The sequence below is a fragment of the Neltuma alba genome, unplaced genomic scaffold (assembly GCF_004799145.2).
Source record: "Neltuma alba isolate B1F8T4 unplaced genomic scaffold, ASM479914v2 tig00000769_pilon, whole genome shotgun sequence".
Taxonomy (NCBI): domain Eukaryota; kingdom Viridiplantae; phylum Streptophyta; class Magnoliopsida; order Fabales; family Fabaceae; genus Neltuma; species Neltuma alba.
In genome coordinates this window covers 159,138-182,231 of record NW_021632183.1, presented here as the reverse complement: position 1 = coordinate 182,231, position 23,094 = coordinate 159,138, and the positions used below count along the sequence as shown (strand labels likewise).

Sequence of the window (23,094 nt, the reverse complement as noted above, 5' to 3'; positions counted from 1 at the left end):
CAAGCGTAGAGACCTACGGTGGGTCAAGTTCCTACGTGAAAAGTACAAATGTGGGGTCGATACTATCCCTAAAGTTGAATGTCACAAGGTGGCATCTAGGACATGGTCTGGTATCCAAGCAAACTAGGAAAGTGTGAAGGAGGGGCTGGCTTGGCGGATTGGTGATGGCTGATCAGTATCTCCTTGGAAGGATGCCTGGGTCCCCCATCTGGGGAAGCTTAAGGACTTGGTGCCAGAGATCCCCACCAACACTGTGGATTGGAAAGTGAGTGACTGTGTGTCTGCTTCGGGGTCCTGGGATTGGAATGCTCTCAAAGATCTACTCACGCATCATGTTGTTGAAGCTATTTCTCACGTGCACCTTCATGATAGTAGGGAGGATAGCCCAGTTTGGTGTTGGTCTCTAAATGGGACCTTTTCAGTTAAGTCAGCCTACGACCATATTAGTGGGTGTAGTGAATCTTCTCATCATAGTATCTGGCGTATGTTGTGGAAGCTCAGGATCCCACAGTGTTACTATTCCTTTATGTGGCTATGTGTCAACGACCGTCTTCTCACGAACGAAGCCAGGTTTAGATGTGGTCTTCATGACACTAGAGTATGCGGCGTTTGTGGTCTTATCCTAGAATCTGTATTGCACGCCCTTAGAGACTGTTAGGTTTCGAAGCATTTATGGTGCTTGTTTGTCCCACACAACATGCAGTCATCCTTCTTCGTAGTCAGCAATTCCTTGGAGTGGTTAACTGGGAATCTCAAGACTTCGCTAAGGCTCTGTGGACACAAGTGGAGTTGGTGGTTTGTTATGTTATGCAGACGCCTCTGGCTAGCTCAAAATGATCGCATTTTCAATGGATTCTCTGCATCTTGTACTGACATAATGGAACGTTCTAGATGTGTTCTCGCTTGGGGATCTGTCAATCTGGGTTCTTGCAAGAGGCCTCTAGAAGGTGGGGTTCGATGGGTTCCGCCCGCATGTGGTACCTTGAAGTTCAACACGGATGGGTCCTTCAATGCTGCCTCTGGTGCTTGCTCGTGTGGTGGCCTTACTCATGATAACACTGGGAGCTTTGTCCGCAGTTTCATGTATAAGTTTAGGATTGGCTCTTGTCTCTCGACAGAGGCATGGGGGGTTCTTTAGGACCTCAAGCTAGCTTGGGAGTGGGGCTGGCGGTCCCTCCTTATAGAATGTGATTCTTAAGAATTGCTAAACCTGGTTAATGCTGGAGCCTTGCAAGATCACCCTGACTACATTTTGCTTTCTGAAATTCGGAGTATGCTAGATCAGCAGTGGAAGGTGGCCCTGGCTTTCTGTGACCGTGAGGCAAACTTAGTTGCTGATATGATCGCCAACGAAGCTCAAGCTTTGTCTAATAACTTAGTGATCTTGTCTGAGCCCCCGGCAGCGTGTCGCCAATTCTTCCAGCATGATATGGCTGCAGCTTCTTTCCTTTCCTCTGTTAATCCTTAGTTGTTTGTGTTCTTTCCTCTCCCATTAAAAAAAAAAGAATTTATGACCTGAATTTGGTTATTCTTAACTTCACAAAATTATTAATCATTCCATTCATCAAAATGATGAATAGTAGAAGCCAATTCTTGAACATCACAACTTCATAACCTCCACATTGGATTTTTTTAAAGAATTTTTAGTAGGTAGTATTTTAAAATTCCAAAACAGGTCATATTTTGCGCAGATTACTATTTTCATTTATATCATTGTAACTCCGTGAGTTGGTTTTTTCAACCAAAAAATAAATTTGAAGTCACTAGGCAAAATGAACATTTTGACAAATTGAAATAATGGATCTTAATTCTCTACCAGCACTTTTCGTATTGCATCTCAACGTCTTCAAACCAATATTGTCTAAGTGAAGAATTTTCTATCGAATCTGCCAGCTCAATTAACACCTTGCCCCTTCTTAAATCTTACTATGGAATTGTGTATTCGGCTACAGTCGAGAAAACAGACCGAACCCATTTAAACTTATTTAAAATAAAGGCCAAGCTTATAATTTGAGGCCTCTAAATATAAGTTAAGCTTAGAAAGGCTGGCCTTGTAGAACTAAAAAATAAAAAAGCTAACCCTCTAATACCCCTGGCTAGCCCATTTAATCAATAAGAGTTGGGTCTAGCAGAAGGGACTAGTCCCTCACAACATGACAAATCAATGTTTGAATTCCTGTTGGAAAATGTGCCTACATTTGGTACCCAACAGTGTCTCGAAAAGAATTGTCTCCAATTAGAAAATATATATGCCTTGAAAAAAATATTATAATTATATTTATTTTTTAACCTAAAAAAGAAAGCCCTATGATTGAAATAGAAAAAGGAATACACCTGGTTACTCATAGCAAGTCACTTAGCATATTTGAAGAAAATGGATAAAATTACAATTTTGTCACTTTTTACCCCAAAAAAAAAGTTATTATACATGAAAAATTAATATAAATATAATATAAAATGATTACAATCTATTAATATTATTTTAAAAGCCATCATTGTGAATAAAAATGAGTATTATCTCACTGAGCATAATCTACACATTTTATAGCAATTGTAGATGTATGGTTCAAAAGCTGTTTTTCTTGATTAGCATTTGTTGATTTTTTTTTGTTACAGTATTCTATGATTTTAATATAAATAAAATTTTTAATTTGAAATTAAAAAATAATTTACATCTTCAACTTAAAAAAAGGTAACATGTGAGTTAGCATAATAACAAATTTTCTTTAGAAATTACATTTTTATTAAAAAGTTAAAAAGAGCATGGAAAAAAAATTAAGGAAAATTAACTTTAAAGAAATTTATTATGAAAAAAATAGAACTCAATCATATATCATATATCTCAAGAGCTAATATCCATACTACTAGTTTTTTCTTTCTTTTTTTTCAAGACAATATCTTTAATAAGTCATTTTGTCATTTTATCATTATTTTTTTTAAAACTTGTAAGAAATTTTTTTTGCTAAACGGGCAAAAAGTCCAAGGACTAGCCCACGAGTTCATGGGCTGGGCTTCATAAACGAGCCAGCCCGTTTAAACCTATGGTCCATGAAAGACAGGCCTTGTAGGGCTAGCTTGACCCGTTTTCCAGCTCCATTTCGATGTTTCATGAATGCACTGAGCGTACGAGTTTCTTCAAAGTGAAGAATGACAAAAAATAAAATATCAATAGTTGCCAGACCCTAGCACTAACCTTAACTGTCAGAACCGCTTGGCTCAATTGACAATTCGCATCTCCTTAAATCTTGCGTAAGTATGAAATTGTACGTTCAACCCTCCGTGAATTCCTTCGACCAAGTGAAGAATAACAAAATTTTGACATCAATTGTGTAGCTATAGTCGTCCTCAAAGATCATTAATCACAATGTGGCCATCAATCTTACATTTGACAAGAAACATAGAAAAACACTCGAAATTTACATAGGCCTTCTAGTAAGCTATTAATAGAATTACGTTATATATGGTGACCCTTCCAAGAGGACAGGTACATGTGCCAGAAGATTCCCTGCAAAACACAGAAATATATAGCATTAGTCCCAACACAAAATGTCTTTAAATCAATCCTTTAGTTTGGCTTTTTGTTATTTTTTTCTTTGTTGGACTCTTGTATTCAGCATAAAGGCTTTCTGTTGATACCAATCCATCCCCATAAGAAGTCAATTTAAGCCATTATAAAATGCTATTCATGAACCAAATGGGTTAAGTTTAACAGAAGAAGCTCATCCATCACAACGTGACAAATCAACATTTGAACCTCTGCTGAAAGAGATACTCATATTTAATACCTGACAGCACTTCAAATAAGATTGGCTCTAATAAGAAGATACCTATACGTAGCCCCAAAAAAAAAAAAAAACTATTCATGAATGTGCACTTAAGAATTTGAAACTCTTGAAACTTTTCAAGAAATCCTTAATTGAAACCCCTGAAAGTGGTTTAGAATTTAATATTTGCAACCACATCTTTTCTTGGCTAAAACTATAAGCAAGAGTATGCTTCAAATCCACAGGATTTTCTTGAGAAGTGGTATGCTCTTAGAAAGCTATTTACGGACTTCTCTTTAGGGGCTTAAGTTTTTGTGTTGACCAAGTTATTGATGTGTGCAACAAGGTAAGTACTTTTTTGGTTGAAAAAGGGACCAATATGAATATATACCTAACTCATCTTGCCCCTCTTTAACCATTTATGCTGCTTCTTGTGAAAGAAGTGCAACTTCAATTTCTTGTAGTGACTTTCCTTTTGTTTCCACAACATTATTCTTCACAAATATCACTGCCACCAGACAGAATGCGCCAAAAATAGTATACAGGAGTTGTGCCCCGAGTTGTTCCAGCAAGCGCAAAAATAACAGACCAACAAAGAAATTAATCATCTGTAAAAGAAAAGCGCATCAGCAATCTCTGAACTTGATTCCATTGGGCAAGAAAGAGGATAGAGCAGAGAAATAAGGAAGAAAATAATACAGATAACCGTAGTAAAAAATGACATGAAACTCAACAGAATTAAACATGTCACGACAGGATTATCATGACCATACTTTAAATCGTCAATATTTAGAGTAACTCACCGCTACTTAACCTCAACCAAACTAATACACGAGCCATGAAAGTGAACAGAATTACACATGTCACGACAGGATCATCAAGACTCAAACTAATAACCATCTCAATATTCATAGTGATGTAGCATTAGGTCACCAATTATCTGATTCATAAGCTTAGCTCACAGACAAAGGAGCCGCAAACACTCCCAGGAAAGATTGCCAGTGGAAGTTAGTTTTAAAACTCACATTATAAACATAACTAGCAGATCTGTCCAAGGTGAATATGGTAATGGAAAATGCAGTGAGGGCAAACATTATAAACTAGTTTCTAATTTCATGAGATAGGTCAAAAAAGGGAATAGAAAAAATGAACAATTGTCCGCTGAAAGCATTAAACAGGAATAAATTCAAAACGAATTACCCAATGCACAGCCAAGCAAATTGCCAATGCCTTTGCCCTGATCCTGCTGGGTAATATTTCTGATAGCAGAAGAGAAGGTACGGGACCGGCTCCCACAGAGAATGTCAGGACAAACCTGCATGGTCCATTCCACTTTTAGCAAACCCATCATAAAAAATGATTTTTTTTAATAATTTGAATTAGATCTTTCTCCATTTTAGTAATAAATTACACCCCCCATAAAGAGATGTCCAAGTTACATGCCGCCATTACGTTTTCCTGTTGCTCTGTGTGTGTGTGTTTTAATTTAATGTATGATATATGATTTCTGATAATTCATTTACTCTTTTTTACCGCACAATTAGATGTGAAGTTCTCTGATCACTCACATCAACATGCCACCAACAGATAAATACATTGCTCCAGACCCTGACGCCAAAGAACTTGCAGCAATAACTTGGAGACCCATTGCCACCGCCTAAACCAACAAAAAGAGTAAGGTCAGATAATAGAGTTCTCATGACCTAAAGTCAAATTCTATGGGAAATTTTACATTTGGAGATGAACTAAACTTGGCAATAGTGTCATATGCATGCGCCTACTATTAACATGGCTCAGAAAATTACAATAAAGAGTATAATGAAATTCAATCTTTGAAAATATAGTTTCAGCAATATTCTGGTATTCAGGTTTTTTTCCTCCATACCATGCCCAAAAAGCTCCACAGGAGAAGCGCTTTCCTTCCAAGTTTATCCATTAGAATCATTGCAAGAACAGACCCTAAAGTTACAAACAACATGATCAGTCAAATAGAGAAATCACCACAAAAGCAGTAAAAATAGTTTGGACTAAAAAAAAAGAAAAACATACCCAGTAAATTGCAAATTCCTACACATGTGTTTGCAAGGCCAGATGGGACACCAAAGGTTTTAAAGACAGCCGAAGAGAAATAAAAAACAGCATTTATGCCAGATAGCTGCTGTAAAGCAAAAAGCGTAGATCCAATGAACATCACTGCAAAAGCATTACTCATTAACTATCAAGCATTTATCTAGAAGAAACTATGTTGTACAAACGACCTAAACAATATATATATATATAGATATATAGATAGATAGATATAATATGTACCTTTGAAATGACGGCCACAGAGTAATTCTGAAAGTTTCACCTTATCAGTCTCATCATCTCTTCCAGTCCTCAACAGTTCAGTCATTGCAGGTTTCACATGTATCCCTCCCAAGAGCTTCTCAAATTCTGCTTCAGCCTCATTGCTTCTTCCCCTCTGAGCAAATTCAAAAATTCAAAAAAATTACAAGCGCCAGGATAGACAGATTATCTTAACGGATCAGATAAATACGAAGCACATATAGAAAGAATTAAAGAAATACAGACAAGAGGGATGTGCCCGGCACGTTATTCCTGCTATAGGTTAGTTGTCCAAAAATGCTTTGAAAATGGACATCAACATTGTTTAATCCTTGTTTAATTTTTAGGGGGCTATCAAACATAATGAGGGTGCAAAGTCACGAAGAGAAACAAGGAGAGAGAATCTCATTCGTTTGCATGATTAAAGGCAATATGCCTTTAAACAACATCACATCAAAATATTCTCCAGTCTCCACAGAAGGGGCGCAAGAGAAACAGCACTTCAAACTCCTTAATTCAAAACTGTTATAATAAACAGCAAAAATAGTAACAAGCTTTATGCGACTAATTAAGGCTGGCAATATTGACCACACAACATCATTTGACTCTATCGACAAGTAACTTTTCAGATATTTAACTATTATGACTGGTTGTGCCACTGCTTCTACCTCTGAAGCTATCTGTCTGTCTATCCAGGCAATAAACTTGGTAAATCTCATACTTAAACATCTATAAGCTGTGATGAGGACCAAAATTTTCTATTTCACTCAATCAATGAAACTCACTAAAATGATCAAATAATATGAAGTTTAAAGCATGTTGTGCTGACTAGGTTCATGTAGTTAGTTACGTATAAATGAAATGGAAGAGTAGATAACCTTATAAAGCCAATGAGGACTCTCAGCGCAGAACTCCATGAAAAAGGCCAGTATTGCAGCAGGAATGGCAGATACCCAGAAACAAATCCGCCACCTGATCATGTTACATAATTACCTTTCAAAAATACAACTCCAAATCAAGGAAATTGAGAAAACTGAGATTAATAAATAACTCTACAGTAAAAATATATTCATAAGCTCTTCAAACACACACAAACACATCCATCAGCTTCACTTAGTCCATTTAACATTCCATACCAACCCACTAATTCTTTGGATGGGAATCCAATAAATAGAGAGCCCATAAGTCCAAAACATGCTGCAATTTGAGTTACGCTACCAAAAGCACCCCTTACAGCTGTGGGTGACACCTATTATAGCAAAAGGATTTAAAGTAAGTATTTGGCCAAAAACAAAAGTTCAAAAGATCTTTACAATTGAGAAATAATGTGATCTCATAATGTAGCAAAAATCTTGATGCTATCGTCACTTATATATACCTCAGCCACATAAAGAGCTGCAACAGGTGGGCCAAGTCCCATTCCAATGCCAACAAATAACCTTCCCAAAAGCATACCCCACAGGCTTTTTGTTGTTGCACTGCAGTAGCAATTCATTAGTTTATAGCTATATATATCTGATTAAATAGAAGGACATCTTGGAGCAAAAAGACATTAATTTGGACAACCCTAAGAAAGAGAACTTTAACTCATATGCAAGAGAGAGTACATTTGAATAGAGAATTCCACTATTTCATCACAATGATCATTAAAAGTTGCAACATAATCTTTTCTCATTCTCAATTACTTCAGCTTGAAAGCAAAGACATTATCTGGACAAAGTTTCTTGCATCAACTAAGAAGCTAAATTAAATGATCACCCATTTATTCACTGAACAAAAAAAAAAGGAAATTAAATTTCACAGCTTGCATAGTTAAATAAACAAATTAGAGAAAGATTACCCCACCCTTCAAACTAAAACTTTGATAGCATGGATATATATATACGCACTCCTCTGGTTTTATTTATTACGTACTTCCAGCATGTTTTACACAAACCAAAGAAAACCTTAAACTGCATTAACTCTCTATTAAAATATAACAACTTTTCAACTTCACCCCTATATAATATACACACTTTTCAAAACATATAACTATCTAAATTATAATAATACATTCATGCTGAAAACTATCTATAAATAGGACCAAGAAAAATCTTCTCTCTCTGCTTTATAAATAAGACTAGAGGAGTATATTGCTAATAAGAATAAGAATGATGTAAGACGGGAAGATGAAACGGGGAGAGATAAGGAAGCAGGAGAGAGAGAGAAGGTTTAACTCTTTGAACATTATCACAGCAAGCAATATGCAATTACAATCATCAAAAGAAGTCTCTTTCCAAAATACATTGAGTGTGTGTGTGTGTGTGTGTGTGTGTGTGTGTGTAAAAGAACGCACTTGCTATTTGCTAATGCTTCCTTCTCAGGTAGAAAACAATCCAGCTGCTCTGCCAACTTAATAAAGTAAACATAAAAAAATAATAATAATAATAATTGAAGCATGAAGTATCCTTCTATATTGAGTCTTAGCAAATTTCCAATCAAAGTATGGGTTTATCATTTTTTTTCTCAGAAGGCCTCTTTATGTCTTGTAGAACAAGATCACAATATTCTACATATATAACAGTAAAATTTAATTTGCAATCAAGCGGAAGATACCTCATTGATGCCCCAATGATCATAGGCAAAGCACATAACTGGAATGCCCTTCTACGTCCGACCCCATCTGCAACCCACCCACTGAACAGAGATCCAACAAAAGCACCACCCAAAGATGTACTTACTACCAGACCTTCATCAAATATAGAAGAAGGAAAGTACATATTTTAGATCCATAGAACAAGATAAAAGATTTAAAGCCAACCAGATAGAGTACCTTCAGCCATGGTGTTCCCTCTAAACCCAAGGTCTATAGAAATGCTCTCTAAGGTTTCATTGACTACTCTGCATTAGTACAGACAAAAACAATTAAAGCTAATAACATCTTCCCGCAGAAATTACAGACATAAGAAGAATGAAGATCAGCCAGAGCATCAGCGTGAGACGCACCCAAGATGATAGCCATATAAAAATGAAGAAATGGAAGCCACTAATATATGCCGCAATGAGCGCTTCCAAGAAGGTTTTCCAGTCAGTAAACGCCCTGAAGACGTGAAGAGTGAAAAGCAACAATATCATGAGAACAAATTTCTAACTAGTATTCATAAACAAGATAGAGTAAAAAAACAAAAATGCAGACTCAAAATTTTCACTCCCATAGAAAGGAAAAATGTGAAACTGGGACAAAAGAAGAGATGACCCAGAAGCTCAAAAAGTTTGTGGAATTGTTACATAGACTTTACCTAAATATAGAAGGTATGGTTTATCTTGTTTTCTAATCTTATGTGCATGGGTGCATGCTGTTTATATTTATTTCAAGTAAAAAATAACAAGCTCATAGGATGATGACTTGTCAGTGTACAACAAACTTGAGCGTACTTTCACATTAATTATCATCAGTATAAGTACGACCCAAACCAATATCGTACTTCTGTTAGCATGAATTTTCAGGAAAATATATCAAAATATCTAATGATAGTTTATTGAATAGCTGGTCTTAATCTGTTTTGAAGCGACCTTTTTATTTATCCATTTTCTAATCTAACCCCAAAAGTTCGTTTAAGATGCTATATTCTACTCTGGTTTTCTAACTATGTTTATCACTAATAAATAATCACATTATAAAATCACGAGTGGCAAGGTTTAGGTGATGATCAAGGGTTCAAAACTGTGTGATGCAATTGGAAAAAAAATAATTAAAAGTTCCTAATTTGAAATTTTGTTTCCTAAAACAAACGCAACTAATTTTATTAATCTTTGAACAAACACGTATGATCAACATATGCTTTAAAAAGATAGTAACATCTGAAAGGTAGGGGAGGGGGAAATACCTGAATTTTCTTCTTTGTCATACGAAATTATGTGATCCTTGGAAGCCACTCGCTTGTACGGATCAATAAGTCGTCCCCGCATGTCGAAATGGTACAAGCCTTTTCCAAGCCCCGCAAGAGAAAAACCTTCCCCCGACTGCATCAAAATAACAAACAGCAACCATATAGTTCTGAGTTATAGTAATCAACCAGCTGTACGAAACGACTAATTCCTTAGATCTAACACTCCACAACATTTTGATCGCATGGGCAAAACAGGGGAGCAAGATGGTTTAGCATTTATCCTCGTTTCTCAAACCCGGGAAAAACCGAAACTTACCATTTCGTTCAAAATAGTAGGACATACAAATCGGGATACTTCTCCCAATAACACAAAAATAGAAATGCAAGTGCAAACGTAAAGAGAAAAGTTACGCGAAGGCGCGCACACATACATCCGTAAGTACCTGCATTGATTTATATACTCAGAAAAGAGAGATAGAGATCTGAAAAATGAGTACCTTCCTCTGTGGTGGAGACCTGGAATGGCGTTTCGAATGCAGAGATCGAAAGAAAGCGATGCGGTTGAATCTAAAAAGCGTGTGCGAAAGAAGATTATGAGAAAACTAAGTGAATGAGATAGCGGGCCCCAACGGCTGAAATGAGAGCAGAATGCTGCAGAGCGACGTCAGTGTCAACTTCCTCACAACAAGAAAATGAGGAGATCAAAGGCGAAGATTTCAAAGACCGTTTTCCGCATAGGACGGAGGGGGAGTATAAGCACTTTTGCATTCAGAGATTTTAGGGAAGAAGGAATGCAAAATGTAATGAAACTACGCAACCACCCACTTTGGTGGCGTCATTTGGCAGAGAGCTCTCCGTGGATAACACCTGTGCGAGGAAGAAGGGGAGGAATTATCTGATGCCCTCGCGTGCAGCGTAGGCTTCTTGCTCCTCCTTCCTTCAACTGTAGGTGTCAGTAGAGCTGCGTTGTGACCAAGAGTATCGCCACGTGTCCGTAGGTGAGAATCCACCATAGATTTCGGAGAAATAGTTTTGCTGCTCTTACAAGTCTTCAGTTGTTTTCTTTTGTTTTTCTTTTACCTTCTTTGTCCTTTCTGTCGGTTTTCACCCAGAAGTTTGCCTGATGTTTGGTCAAATTCAACCATATTTTCCTCAAATTTAAGTATTAACAGACATATTGGTAAATTTGGCAAAAACATGTTATAATTGGTGAGTTTATGATTATCCGCTCTCTATTCAGGCCAAAAAAGAAAGAAATCTCTGCCCTCTAAAATCTAACAGCATTTTGAAAGTGAGAACAGTCTAAAAACTGCAACATCTAATCTATAATCTATTTAGATTAATTAGCCCAATTTACCTAGTTTTTAATTTTAAAAAAGATACATTTAATACTCATCTAATTATAAAACGCAAGACACATTTTATAATATAAAATTAAAAAAGTATTTTATCATTGAAAAAGAAAAATCCTAGCTTTTTATGTTCTAAACATGCTTGCTTTCTAATCACATCAATGTATGAGTATTGAGTATCTTGTAACATTTTTTTTTTATGTTATCAATACTTTAGAATTCTCTTATTTTGATTAAAATGGACCAAGGTATATTAATAGTATAATTTTTTTTCCTACTGAAAATTATACATTGATTTGATTGTATCTCTTCTTTTTTTGACTAGCTTGATTGTATCTTATTTTAAAAAAATTAATGAAAAAGATACCCAAAAAATCATGCATTCACACATTCATGTGTTTGACAAAGAGAGGCGCAAAGAAGATTATGTATGAGATAAGTAGTGCACTATTACATTCATTAATTCTTGTTTCTATATTCATCGAAGAACGCACAACATGCAGTTTTTCGTTGGACTGTTTATAAATCTAGACTGGTCAATAGATATTTCGATTGGAACTTCTGTATATTTAAGCATAACATTTTTTTTTTTGAATAATTTTGCTTAGTGATTAATTAACTATGCTAATTGAATAATTGAATAATCTCTTTTAAAAATTGGAAACATGTGAAAGAGCTCCTTTAAATTTCGTTTATTAAAGAAAAGCATTAACATAACATTAGTGTCATTTAAATAAATGATCTTGGATACCATTTTCTTTATTAAATAAAGGAAAACACAGCCATGATATGTACCAGTCTCAATGTCAATAAATGAATAAACGTACACCAGTCACCCCATCAAGAAGGTATTGCGTTAAGTGGAGAGTGGAGACCCTGCACCTCTTTATATATAACTCTCTCTCTCTATCTATCTATCTCTCTCTCTCTCTCTATATATATAATGTGCTTTCTAGTTGAATTCTAATGGAGACTGGTCAGCAACTTTCAAGTAAATTGTGTCTCATTTGATAATTATCAAACCTCAATCAAGCAAACCTTGTATAGGTCTTCAGTCTTTGTTGAAATCACAAGCTTAAAAAAAAAAAATCCATTTCTTGGTGCTTTGTCTCAATCAGAAGTTTCAAAATTCTTTGGAAGTTGCAGTGATTTTGGCGTTGAGAAAATTGACTATACAACCTTGTAGTCATTATACAGATTACATATAACAAGGTGACTTAAAGAATCTGATTTCAAGATAGGCAATATATATATATATATATATCTCTCTCTCTCTAGAGACTAAAGGCATTAAATTTCAATATAACCACCTCTTTTCTCCAAGCGAAGTTAGGCGCTAGCCGTTGATGAACTCACTCTCTGGATCTGTGAACAGATCAAGCAAGGTTAGAATGAAAAGTGGACAAGATAGAAAACAGAAATAGCAAATATGAAATGGAAGCAAGAGATAGCAAGGGCGAATACCTTGTTCACAAGTAAATTGACTTGTTCCCTGTACATTTCCTTCAAGTCCACAATATCCGCACGAAGTTCCTCCAGCTAGACAAATTTAATTACTTTCAGATAGAAGCTAACTATTTCTTTCTTTTCTAAGCTTTCATTAGTTAAAATGCTGATAAGCTACAAGATCAATTAAGACAAACATATTTCTCATTTGGCTGCTAGTGATAACAACTGAGACAATAATTTCTAAGAAAGTTTATGAAAAGGGGCCATCACGATTGTCATGTTTTGCCATGGTTTATCTAATCACTGTCAACAGCGAAATAAAATATAACATGTCATATTTTTTTAACTTAAAACGTACCTCCTCATCACGTTCTCCCATCAACTCCAAAGCAGCAGAGTGCCTCTTCCGCAAAGCTTCTAACTCTGCTCGTAAGCCAGGCAACATGGCAGCCTCCCCACGCAACTTCTCACACTGCAGTGAGTGGAAGAGAACCAAATTTAATAATATGACAAGCAAAGATACCATAAAGTATGAGAACTCGGAAGTTGAAACTCACCTGTCCCGTCATTTTCACCAACTCCTCAGCAAGAGAATCACGGATAGATTCCATTGATGCCTGAATTATAATTAAATATAAAGGTCATCAGTATCACAAACTTATATCAGTTATGATGCATGGGTTCGTACCAGTTGGCTTGTACATTATAACAAGTTTCTGATGCAAAAGAAACCATAGATCTATGATTGGGAAGTTATTATGTTAGATCAAAGAACATAGAAGAAAACCATACCAAACGTGACATATATGAAGCAAGTTCGCCCTCCTTTTGACGAAGTGCAGCTGCAAAAGCATTAGGTGTCATGCTCTTAATATAGTAAGAACTCATGCTTGGCTCTCCAAGGTTTCTTCTTTCGGTGAAACTGTCAGATGTGTCCAGTGACGCCTGCAGAAAATAGCTTTCTTCCATGCTTCCCAAGGAGCTTGCACTAGAGACTTTCCGAGACAGGTTGCCTACATAATGAAATATAATTTAGAGAATATTACAGGCTCGTAAATTGAAGGGAATCAGAGAGCATCCTACCATTCTCAGAAGCAGGAATTTTCTTCATTGCGGGAGTGTGGTCACGAGCAGTCCTCTCCAAATCTGCCCGTGCAGCCTTTTCCTTTTCAATCTCCTGGCCAAAATGAAGAACTCAATTCGGTAAACTTGATAAACAATAACCGGAAAGATTCTAATAAGATGTCTAGAATTCAACCAATAATCAGGAATATGAGGCATTGTCAATTTTTGATACACGGATCATGTACCATATACAAGCTCCGTATTCTGGATTAGATTGCTAATATTTCTGTATTTTTGGTATCAGTATCCATTGCAAACAACGCACAGAAGGATGCTCACCAGTCCCACACTCTCCAAGCTCTCCTCAGATTCTAAATGTAACTTGGCAACTCACAGATGTTTATGCAATTTTCGTGAACCAAGAATATCTGATTTTTATTCATCTTATTTTCACCGCCCTTCCTAAAAGTTCTTCCTCGTTCATGTTTTTTTTATGGGCATGTAACATCTCTGACTCCACCATTTAATGTTCCATAGGATTAACAGGTCCACACAACCCTAAGATGACATTTTCTTTACTATTTACCCATAATTAAGAAACACGAATTGGATCACATTTATTCCATTTTGTCCATTAAGAACATGATGAAAAGTGCATGGAGGTATCTTGAATACATTTTTACAAGCTGATCTTACATAATAAAAGCTGAAGTTCCATGAAGGCAATGATTCTGTTTATTGTTATTAAGAATACTGATTAAAGAGGAAGAATTAATTTTAAAAGCTTGCATGCTTAATGAGGGGAAAAAATACCTTAGATCAATTCATGCCATTAACCCAAGAGTGATAAAGATGCAAAATATTATGATTAAAAATGTAAATTTCGTTTTACCCAAAAAAAACAAAAGTAAACTTTCAGAGACAGAAGCAGAAGCTCTACCTGCTGTAGACGTTCCCTCTGAATTAATGCCTCCTGCAACTCTTGTTTGTGTTTCTGCCTCAGTTCCCTAATCTCATCTTCAAGTTGTCTCACACGACCTTCTTGAGTGTCCGCTTCCTCCTTGGCTGCAAGGTATTCCTGCCTATTTTCAGCCGCCCTTTGTCTCTCCTTCTCAAGGGATCTACTTAACTGGTTCTGTTCAGCTCTTAGGCATGAAATCTGCAATTCATACCTAGAATAAGTAATACATGTGCAAACCCATCATGGTCATGGTTTACTCAAGAAATTACAGAACCTGAGCCTCAAGGACATTAATTCGAGACAAGGTTTGAGATAAGCGTTCATTTATGGACCGCTCTCTTTCTTCAGCAGCTGCAGCTTTAGCCTCTGCTTCCTGTAGACTCAATGGGAAAAGGGCTAAGCAGTCTATTAATATTTCGATGAGATGATTTTTAGAAACTCAAATAAGGAAGAAGTCCAGTCACCTGAAGTCGAGAATTAAGGGTTCTCTCAACGGCAGCCCAAGCTTCTGCCCTTCTGGCATTTGTTTCCTGTTATCATGCTTAATTCTAGTCAAATACAACCTCCTAACTGAATTAAGAAACTAATGAAAAAAGTATTTTTCATATATAACAACCGTAAAGAGGGGGGAAAAACAGAGAGAGTCTTAATATGCATGTTTACCTGCATGGCTTCAATTTGCCTTAAAAGCGGTCTTGTAGATTCTGGAACTTGTGTAATCAGTTCCTCACAACGTCTTTCACTTGCCTACATTAGACAGTAAACGTTGAAATGCAAAAGAAAAGTTGCTACAATTTGAACAAATCAACAAGGAAAAATTTATCATTTAAAATACAAGCAGAGCAAGAAAGCAGACCTGATATCGGTTTTGAAGATCCTCAATGTCCCTGCGAAGCATATCTTCTTTGAAGACTGCCTGAAAATGGATAATGAATACATTGATAAGAATAAATTTTTAAAAGCCAACTAATTAGAAAGAATGACATGAAATGTGACAAAAACCTGCTGTTCCTGTCTACTCAAAGTTTGCCTCAATTCTTCAAGTGCCTGGACCAGCATAGATTCACGTTCCTCAGACTCTCTTAATCGACTCTCTACTTCAGTTCTGGCTTCAGTGTTGGCACGTGCCTCTGCTAATGCTTCAGCCTCCTTCGCAGCAGCCAACGCATTAGAATAATATTCTTTCTGTGCAGCAATTTCTGTTTGATGTTTTTCTATTGTTTCCTGCAATAACTTCTCTGTAGCCAACTTGTCCCTCTTGATACTCTCTACCTTATTCTCCTCCACCTGGCTTACATGCCATGAGCCAGACAGCAGTTTGCAGGAGTTTAAGATACAAGCAAATCAGTTATTCAAACTTAGACAACAAGATCAATGGTAAAAGAGTGTTGTACCGCTTATACCACATAAAATTTCTATGCAATCAGGTTTCACAAGAGCGACGAGATGAACTTAGGAAAAAATTACCAGCTAACAATAACTCCAAGAAATGGTTTCATAGCTAAATTACCTGAAGTTTAGTAGTCAAACCTTTCTTCTCCTCCTCAAGCTCTCTAATCTAGCTTTCAAAAAAAATTTAAATAGAACTTTTAATGCATTATGTAGGAAAACGAAAATATTACAATTTAAGGAAAAATGCAGTTAGTAGCCTGCCCACCTGAGCCCTTAATTTCCTCATAGTAGCTTCCTGAGCAGCCTGCTTTTTTGAAAGCTCTTCACCTGAGATGAACCCAATCTAAAATGAAGAGGATTTATTTTTGCTCAACTAACTGAACTCTTAGGATGCTACAACAGATAAACTTCTAACTTACAAAAGCAATTCCAATTTGACGACAAAATTGAACAGTAAGGTTCACAAAAATGTGTGTGTGTGTGTGTATCCATGACACAAAATAACTCTTCCCCGTCTGATGCTCTTTTTCCTCCAATATACCTTGTCTATTACAAAAGCAATTCCCATGATATGGCAGTATATGTTTATTAAATAAATTAAACGACAGTAAGGTTCACAAGCCAATTTTAGAATACATTATTCTTTACATCGAAAGCTCTCTTCTCTCCAATACACCTGGCACAACACATTTCACCACTGCTGTAAAGTGAAAGATTAAGGGCATGGAAGCGCAAGGTTTCCAAATTACACTTCACAAGTCCATTTAGGAGAACTCACCTCATAAGATAAGTGAAACTACATTCAAAACTTTTTTGAATCTTTAGATCCCATGACTAGTCAAATATATCCAAAATAAACATCCAATCAGCATCGAGATGTTCAATACCCCAAAAATTTGAAATTACCATCACGTGAGACTACGTTCTCAGTTAAGCTTCTTCAAAAAAAACATTTGGTGTTTTAATAATAGTGCTAGATCCCTCCAATATAAATCCAAATTTGAGACTGCACAGGGGCCAATTCCTGAATCCAGCTAAGTTTTGGACACAATACCCTAATGACCTGTTTATTTAGAGTCGTAGTTTATCATCTAAAACATCATCATGTCATCATATCTAAAACCATTAAAAAGTCAGAAAAATTATCTATCAACAATTTTGACGAGACATTTTTCATTGGTTTTTTAAAAGCATATCATGTTCGTCAATAATATAGGATTGGTTACAGATATCACTCTACCTTCAGCCATAACCTGAGTAATTATTTCATCCTTTTCCTTCAATAAAGCAGCTGCATCACTTCTTTTACTCTGCTCTCGTCGAAGCGTATCTCTTTCCTTAGTGAGAGCATACAACTGCAATTATTCACAAAAATGCAGAAAAACTGCAACAGTTATTGCAGAAACTAGACAGCCTAGTATCAAAAGCTTAGACATAAATCTAATAATCCACTTTGATAGATCAAATTCTGCAAGAAATTGCTAACATGGAAATACCAACATGGCAATGCGTAAATTAAAATACTAAGGCCTCATTTGGCATCACATTTAAAATCACTTATAAACACGTTTCATGTAAGTCAAGACAAAACTCCTCTCACATAGTTATTTTGTACTCCATAAATCACAATTAAAAAGCTGTTTATAAACCATTCCAAATGGGCCCTAAATCTTCCTTAGAGTGAATTTAAGTTCTTTCACTAAGGTTTCACGGGAACCATATGTATATCATAGGCACTGTTATTGCTAACATTTGATTGGTAAACCTTCATTGGCTCATAATATAGACAAAGCATAGGCCAAATAAAACAGAAAAGTCTTAAATCAATCAGAAAACCAATATATTTCCATGTTATAGGACATTAACAACGCAATTTGTTCAAATCCACCAATTTCTATACCTTCAGATTTTAGCCGAGATATAAGGCATATGACCTTATGCATATTGCTCAATGAAAAACAATATAAAAGGTTGAGATTATGCAAAATACAGAAACAAATTTCAAATGCAAGAGCCACATCGCATCAAGTTAAAGCACGGGGTTAAAATTTTCTTATTATTAAGAGAAACTCCAGGCTCATCCCTTAAATTTTTCGGGCATTAATTGGGGAACTTTATGAACTTTATACTGCATCTAAGGTAGTATCCTAAAGAACCTAATGCCACATCTGATGATAGATTATGTCACTTTACTTTCAACATGCTGCATGTTTTGTTGGCAGTAACAAGGTTAACTGAAAGTATATTTAAAGTTTTAAACTACAGAAAGCTATACACAGATTTGCATCCAGCCTTGAGTGAACATTATAAATAACTTTGACAGACAATGCAAATGACAAAGAATTACAATGAGCTATACCTTTCGCTCAAGAGTTGCAACCTTCTGATGATATTCCTCTCGCAAAGTCTCAACTTCTGCCTCACTGGATTTTCTCTATTCCATGAGCAACAAGAATAAAGAAGTGGGAAATCGGGATAAGCAGAACATGATAAAATTTATATTTCAAAAAAAAAATCCTCCAAATACTTTACAAGGACACAAAGGGACCTCCCCGGGAAAATAAAAAAATGGCACATGATAAGTAGGAAAAAGAAGCATCCAAGCTTGGTTATAAGTAAGCAAAAGAGTATGCACATAAAAGTTCTTTACATGCATTGCCTAAAAACAATAGTCTTTGTTTGATTTATAATACTGCTAGATCTGACCCAAGCTGAATTAAGAAGTTAAACGATTAAACCCAAGAAATTCTTGAACTGCAGAAAGTTCTAATAGAAATGACCATTATGCTGCTGAATGCCCACATCGTCATAACTCAGGAACAGCTCATTTTTTCATGACATCGACACAAATCTTACACATATTGTCCAAATAATAAAATATGTTTTTCCATAATATCAGATCATGTAAAGGAAAAGGAAAATGGGATCCAAGGCTAGCACTGATTCGAAGTAAACAAAAAGTGTCAATTCAGCAGACACAAATGAACACGTGAATGACATTTAAACGACTTGAACGTTGAGGAACCAAATAAAACACTAGGGGACAAACAAGGAAATAAAAAAAATGATATACCTTTAAATCCTCAATCATAGCTTTCATGTGTTCATTTTCACCCATCAATCTGGCTATCTCATCAGCTTTGGCCTGCAAAGAAATTTAATAGAAACATCAAAATTACAAAATTGCAATAATATGCTGGGTTCAACACATGAACAGAGAAGACCAAAGGAAGAGTAGGATAGATACAACAGGCATGCAGCTTATTGATAAAATGAGACACTGAGAAGAAAAGTACCAAGAGCAAATGAGATTTGACAGCTAATAGATACCTCATTTTTGGGGTAAGGCAATTGCAACAATTTGATACCTTTAAAAGGGTATGGATGGCAAAGGTAGTCCTTAAGATTTGAAGAGATTCAAGGACTATCAGGATGGTAAAATTTTTTAACAAGACTTGATATTATCGGAATACAGCACAATGTGCATTAGGGAAAGTGAGCATGCAAAACTGACTGTGGTAAGAATATTTATCACAGGACAATTATCAATCAGACTAAAAATTGCACAAAAATATGAGCTTTTGAAAAAGTGAATTGGGAGCAGGACTTTACAATCTGACCTCTGAACACTACTTTACAATCAATATTTTTGTTATATAGACAAAAGGCTTGATAATTTATCTGCTCGAAGACAAAAGTGATTGAAACTTAAATTTTTTTAATTAAGAAGAAAAGGATGAAGGCAAGTTTCATCATGTTCTCATGGTTAAACTTTACAAGAACTCGTCCCTAAATTGCCATCCAGCCTGAACTTTTACAGTATCAAGATTCAAGGAAAGTTACACGTCAGGGAAAAATTTTTTTGCTAGGATGATTAGCACAGAAAATGAAATACCTGAGCTTGTCTTGCAGCACCTTGGAGTGCAGTTTCCATCATTTTCATCTCGCTCTTCACTTTCTCCAGCTCAAGCAAAGAATCTGAGTCAGAGTTATCCATTACAGAATTGGGATGCTGCTCTTTCTTGTCAGTTTTAACATCATTGACTAAGTGATCCCCTTCAACTGCCCTGAGAATTTCTTCATTTTCGTGCAAACCCAAATTGGGTAGCACATTAAAAGACTCATTTTGAGGACTAGCATTGGTTAAGTGTTCATCATGTGATAGATTAATGCTATCAGTTTCCTCAGTAGCCACAGAATGCAAAACAGGAGGCTTTGTCTCATCTCCACCTTTGCTATTACCAGATTCCTCAGATTGTGCTGGAGAAACTTGCTCCATAATAGCTTCTTCTTGCACCCTCTCTTCTTTCCTCTCCTCTTCTGTCTTGGCTTGGAAATTATCTTGCACATCAGTAACACCATGCAGCTCACTTTGCTCACTCAAACTACCCTCAACTTGATCCTTCCCAAGATTAACAGGCTTGAGTTGTGCTGGCACTGGACTTGCAGTATTCTCAACTTCATCAATTTCATTCTCTTGAGGACCGTCAACAGAAACAGAACGTTCAACATTCTGCATGATGGGTTCAGACGAATCAGCTGGCATTGCAGGAAACTGGTTTTCTTCCTTTTCATGGTCTGACTTCTGCACCATGGTTCCACTTTCTGACTCTATAAGCTTATCACCCTCCTCTACTGTGATCACTTTCTTTTCTTCTCCAGAAGCAATTTCTTCAGTTTCGGTACGGGCCGCATTATCATTTCCAACTCCTTCTACCTCAGTAATTGTTGGATGATTTGAAGGCTCAGTATTTTTCATCATATCCTGGGATACAGGTTTTTGTTGGGATGATTCAGACTGTCCAGATGTTTTTTCTTGTACAATGTAATTACCTTCATTGCTGGATTCAGACTTCCCTTCAAACCCAAGAGCGGAGTCAAAATTTTTCTCAATATTCTTCACACTCTCCTGAAGCTTATTCACTGCTCCCGCCAAATCAGGGAAGTTGCCCCATGAATTTGATCCACTAAACCAAGCCATCTTCAAACAAGAAACCAAAAAAAAAAGTCATCCCACAACCAATTCAAATCGCACCAAAAATTTTAAATTTTTATTTTACACAACTTCAGATCCCACTAGTCAAGAAAAATGAAACGGATCAAAAGCGATCAAATTCAACCCATGCACCACAAAATATCATCACTCCAAGCATCGGAAAACAGTAGCGTATCCGAAACTCATTCGTGTACAGAAAATGGGCACACCTAAAGAATACTAAATTAAAAAAAAATGCAAGTTAAAATCCGGCAATCTGTGAATAACAAAACAGAGATCAATGCAGAGAAATCGAATTCGTGAAGCGAAACAATGGATAACAAATGCGAACCTTGGTAGCCCGTGATCAAGCAACTGCCTTGGATCCGGGAATCAAATCATCGTCTCAACAAATTGAGCTCATACTTGCGTTAACGAATTTCGTTTTTAAAATGCAATATAAAGAAGATGAGGGGGAAAACAGAATTGCCAGTGAAATTCTCTGAACTCAAAGAAGCATAAGAAAAGGAAAGTGGGTGTGGGAAAAAATAGGAGAAGAGAGTGATATGGTATGGTGGAAAGGGGATGATTTGATGAGCTCTGCAAAAACAGGCGGTGGATTGTCCGCCGCGAAAATTAGCTCCCAGACCCGACGACGTTGGTGACGAATGCAACGGTAGTCGTATTAGGCTGTTTGTTTCTCTGTTTTGCTTTTTTCAGCCCAAAATTAGCGTCTCATTGAAGACCCAAGTCCTAACTTTTTGAATAATTTGTATTTTACCTGAATTCTTCTTGGAGTGTCCCAAGAGCTGAATCATAAAAATTTTTATATATGAATTTTTATTCAATTATATAAAAAAATACAAAATTTGTGATTGAAACTTGAATACCTTTTCATGAAATTTTAAAAATAATTATATGATTATAAAAAAAAAAATCAACCAAATCCATTTATCCATTTACGACCAACATGAGTTCATTATATTACACGGACAAACGAACCAAGTTATTCATAACTAAGAATCATAAAGTTTATTGTCAAAAATTTTATATTATACATAAATATATAGATTCTCTGTTTTTTTTTTCACTTTGTATAAAAGTCATCACATTTTTTTTTTATATATATAAAGAAATTTTTGGAAAGGGGTTGGGCTCACCCACAATCCAAGGACAGGGCGAAATCTCATCACATTCTATTGTCACTGTAAAGTAGGATAAATTGAGTTCATGCACCTTAAATGAGTATCAAAACTTAGCTCATGAACAAAGATCTTTTTCTTCTTTTTTTTTTTATATTGACTAACCATTTTTTATTGGGAAATAACATGTTTCTATTAAATAAGATTTTGTATAGAAACGTTATAATTTTCTACACATTTTTTAGTATTTAAATCATGTCACCATTTTACCATTCACGGCATAAACAAAGGCTTTGGCTGCTATGAGACCAGTTGCATCGTTCTAATTATTAGTTCTCAATGGAATTTCACTTATTTGATGATTTTATTTTAGGGCTCCCCAATATTATTTTATAATAAATTAGGAGGAGCTAAACTTTCCATACATACCCCAATCTCCCCTTGCCACTTAAACTAGCCTCAAGTGGATTGCTCCCCAATATTTTTTACTCTCTCATTACCCAACTTCATGATTAAGTAATCTTATTTGATGATTTCCATTTGTTCCAACTAATAAACTCTCCTCCATGGTACCACAAGCTATGGTCTTATTGCTCAAAACATCAAATTTTCTAACAGTTATACACATTTCAAAACTTGCTTTATAAATTTTTAACGAGGTAAAGTGTAAATTTATTTTAAAAATTTTTAGTCAAGAATGTTAGGCACTCAAAAGCTTTTTTGATTGCAAATTTGTTCTGAAATGTTAAAATTATAGCAATTTTACCTCCTCTCATTAAAAAAAATAATTTTGATTG

The 23,094-nt window shown here is 35.8% G+C and overlaps 2 protein-coding genes across 3 annotated transcripts; both read right to left on the bottom strand.

Moving 5' to 3' along the window:
• Positions 1-3,196: 3,196 nt before the first annotated feature.
• On the bottom strand, positions 3,197-10,771 carry LOC114745240 (probable plastidic glucose transporter 3). 2 transcript variants are annotated; one of them, XM_028933398.1, is made up of 15 exons: positions 10,459-10,771; positions 9,959-10,094; positions 9,078-9,171; positions 8,905-8,972; positions 8,688-8,820; positions 7,471-7,570; positions 7,229-7,341; positions 6,971-7,064; positions 6,075-6,228; positions 5,814-5,957; positions 5,650-5,723; positions 5,333-5,421; positions 4,965-5,079; positions 4,156-4,372; positions 3,197-3,505 (listed from the first exon to the last, which is right to left on the bottom strand). In XM_028933398.1, the coding sequence occupies exons 2-14, from the start codon at positions 10,038-10,040 to the stop codon at positions 4,184-4,186; spliced, it is 1,449 nt and encodes a 482-aa protein (XP_028789231.1). In that variant the 5' UTR covers positions 10,041-10,094; positions 10,459-10,771; the 3' UTR covers positions 3,197-3,505; positions 4,156-4,183. The 2 variants fall into 2 exon arrangements, with proteins under 2 accessions (XP_028789231.1, XP_028789224.1); XM_028933391.1 differs by lacking the exon at positions 10,459-10,771 and adding an exon at positions 10,278-10,357.
• A 1,531-nt stretch (positions 10,772-12,302) lies between these two features.
• On the bottom strand, positions 12,303-21,839 carry LOC114745254 (golgin candidate 5-like). The gene is made up of 19 exons (XM_028933409.1): positions 21,508-21,839; positions 20,076-21,161; positions 19,254-19,325; positions 18,540-18,614; positions 17,421-17,535; positions 16,446-16,507; positions 16,299-16,346; positions 15,791-16,075; positions 15,645-15,704; positions 15,452-15,535; positions 15,253-15,318; positions 15,063-15,161; positions 14,768-14,986; positions 13,846-13,939; positions 13,555-13,775; positions 13,320-13,379; positions 13,121-13,234; positions 12,778-12,852; positions 12,303-12,678 (listed from the first exon to the last, which is right to left on the bottom strand). The coding sequence occupies exons 2-19, from the start codon at positions 21,159-21,161 to the stop codon at positions 12,643-12,645; spliced, it is 2,871 nt and encodes a 956-aa protein (XP_028789242.1). The 5' UTR covers positions 21,508-21,839; the 3' UTR covers positions 12,303-12,642.
• Between the last annotated feature and the right edge of the window lie 1,255 nt (positions 21,840-23,094).

Excerpts from the sequence above, each read along its gene's own strand:
- LOC114745240 (XM_028933391.1), bottom strand. Across the intron at positions 6,229-6,970 it reads GTCCTCATTGGCTTTATAAG|AGGGGAAGAAGCAATGAGGC; the intron begins GTTATCTACTCT and ends GAATTTGCTCAG. Across the intron at positions 5,724-5,813 it reads AGGAATTTGCAATTTACTGG|GGTCTGTTCTTGCAATGATT; the intron begins GTATGTTTTTCT and ends TTGTAACTTTAG.
- LOC114745254 (XM_028933409.1), bottom strand. The coding sequence starts at position 21,161 with ATGGCTTGGTTTAGTGGATCAAATTCATGGGGCAACTTCCCTGATTTG. Across the intron at positions 16,076-16,298 it reads GTTTGACTACTAAACTTCAG|GTGGAGGAGAATAAGGTAGA; the intron begins GTAATTTAGCTA and ends CATGTAAGCCAG. Across the intron at positions 15,705-15,790 it reads TGAGTAGACAGGAACAGCAG|GCAGTCTTCAAAGAAGATAT; the intron begins GTTTTTGTCACA and ends ATCCATTTTCAG.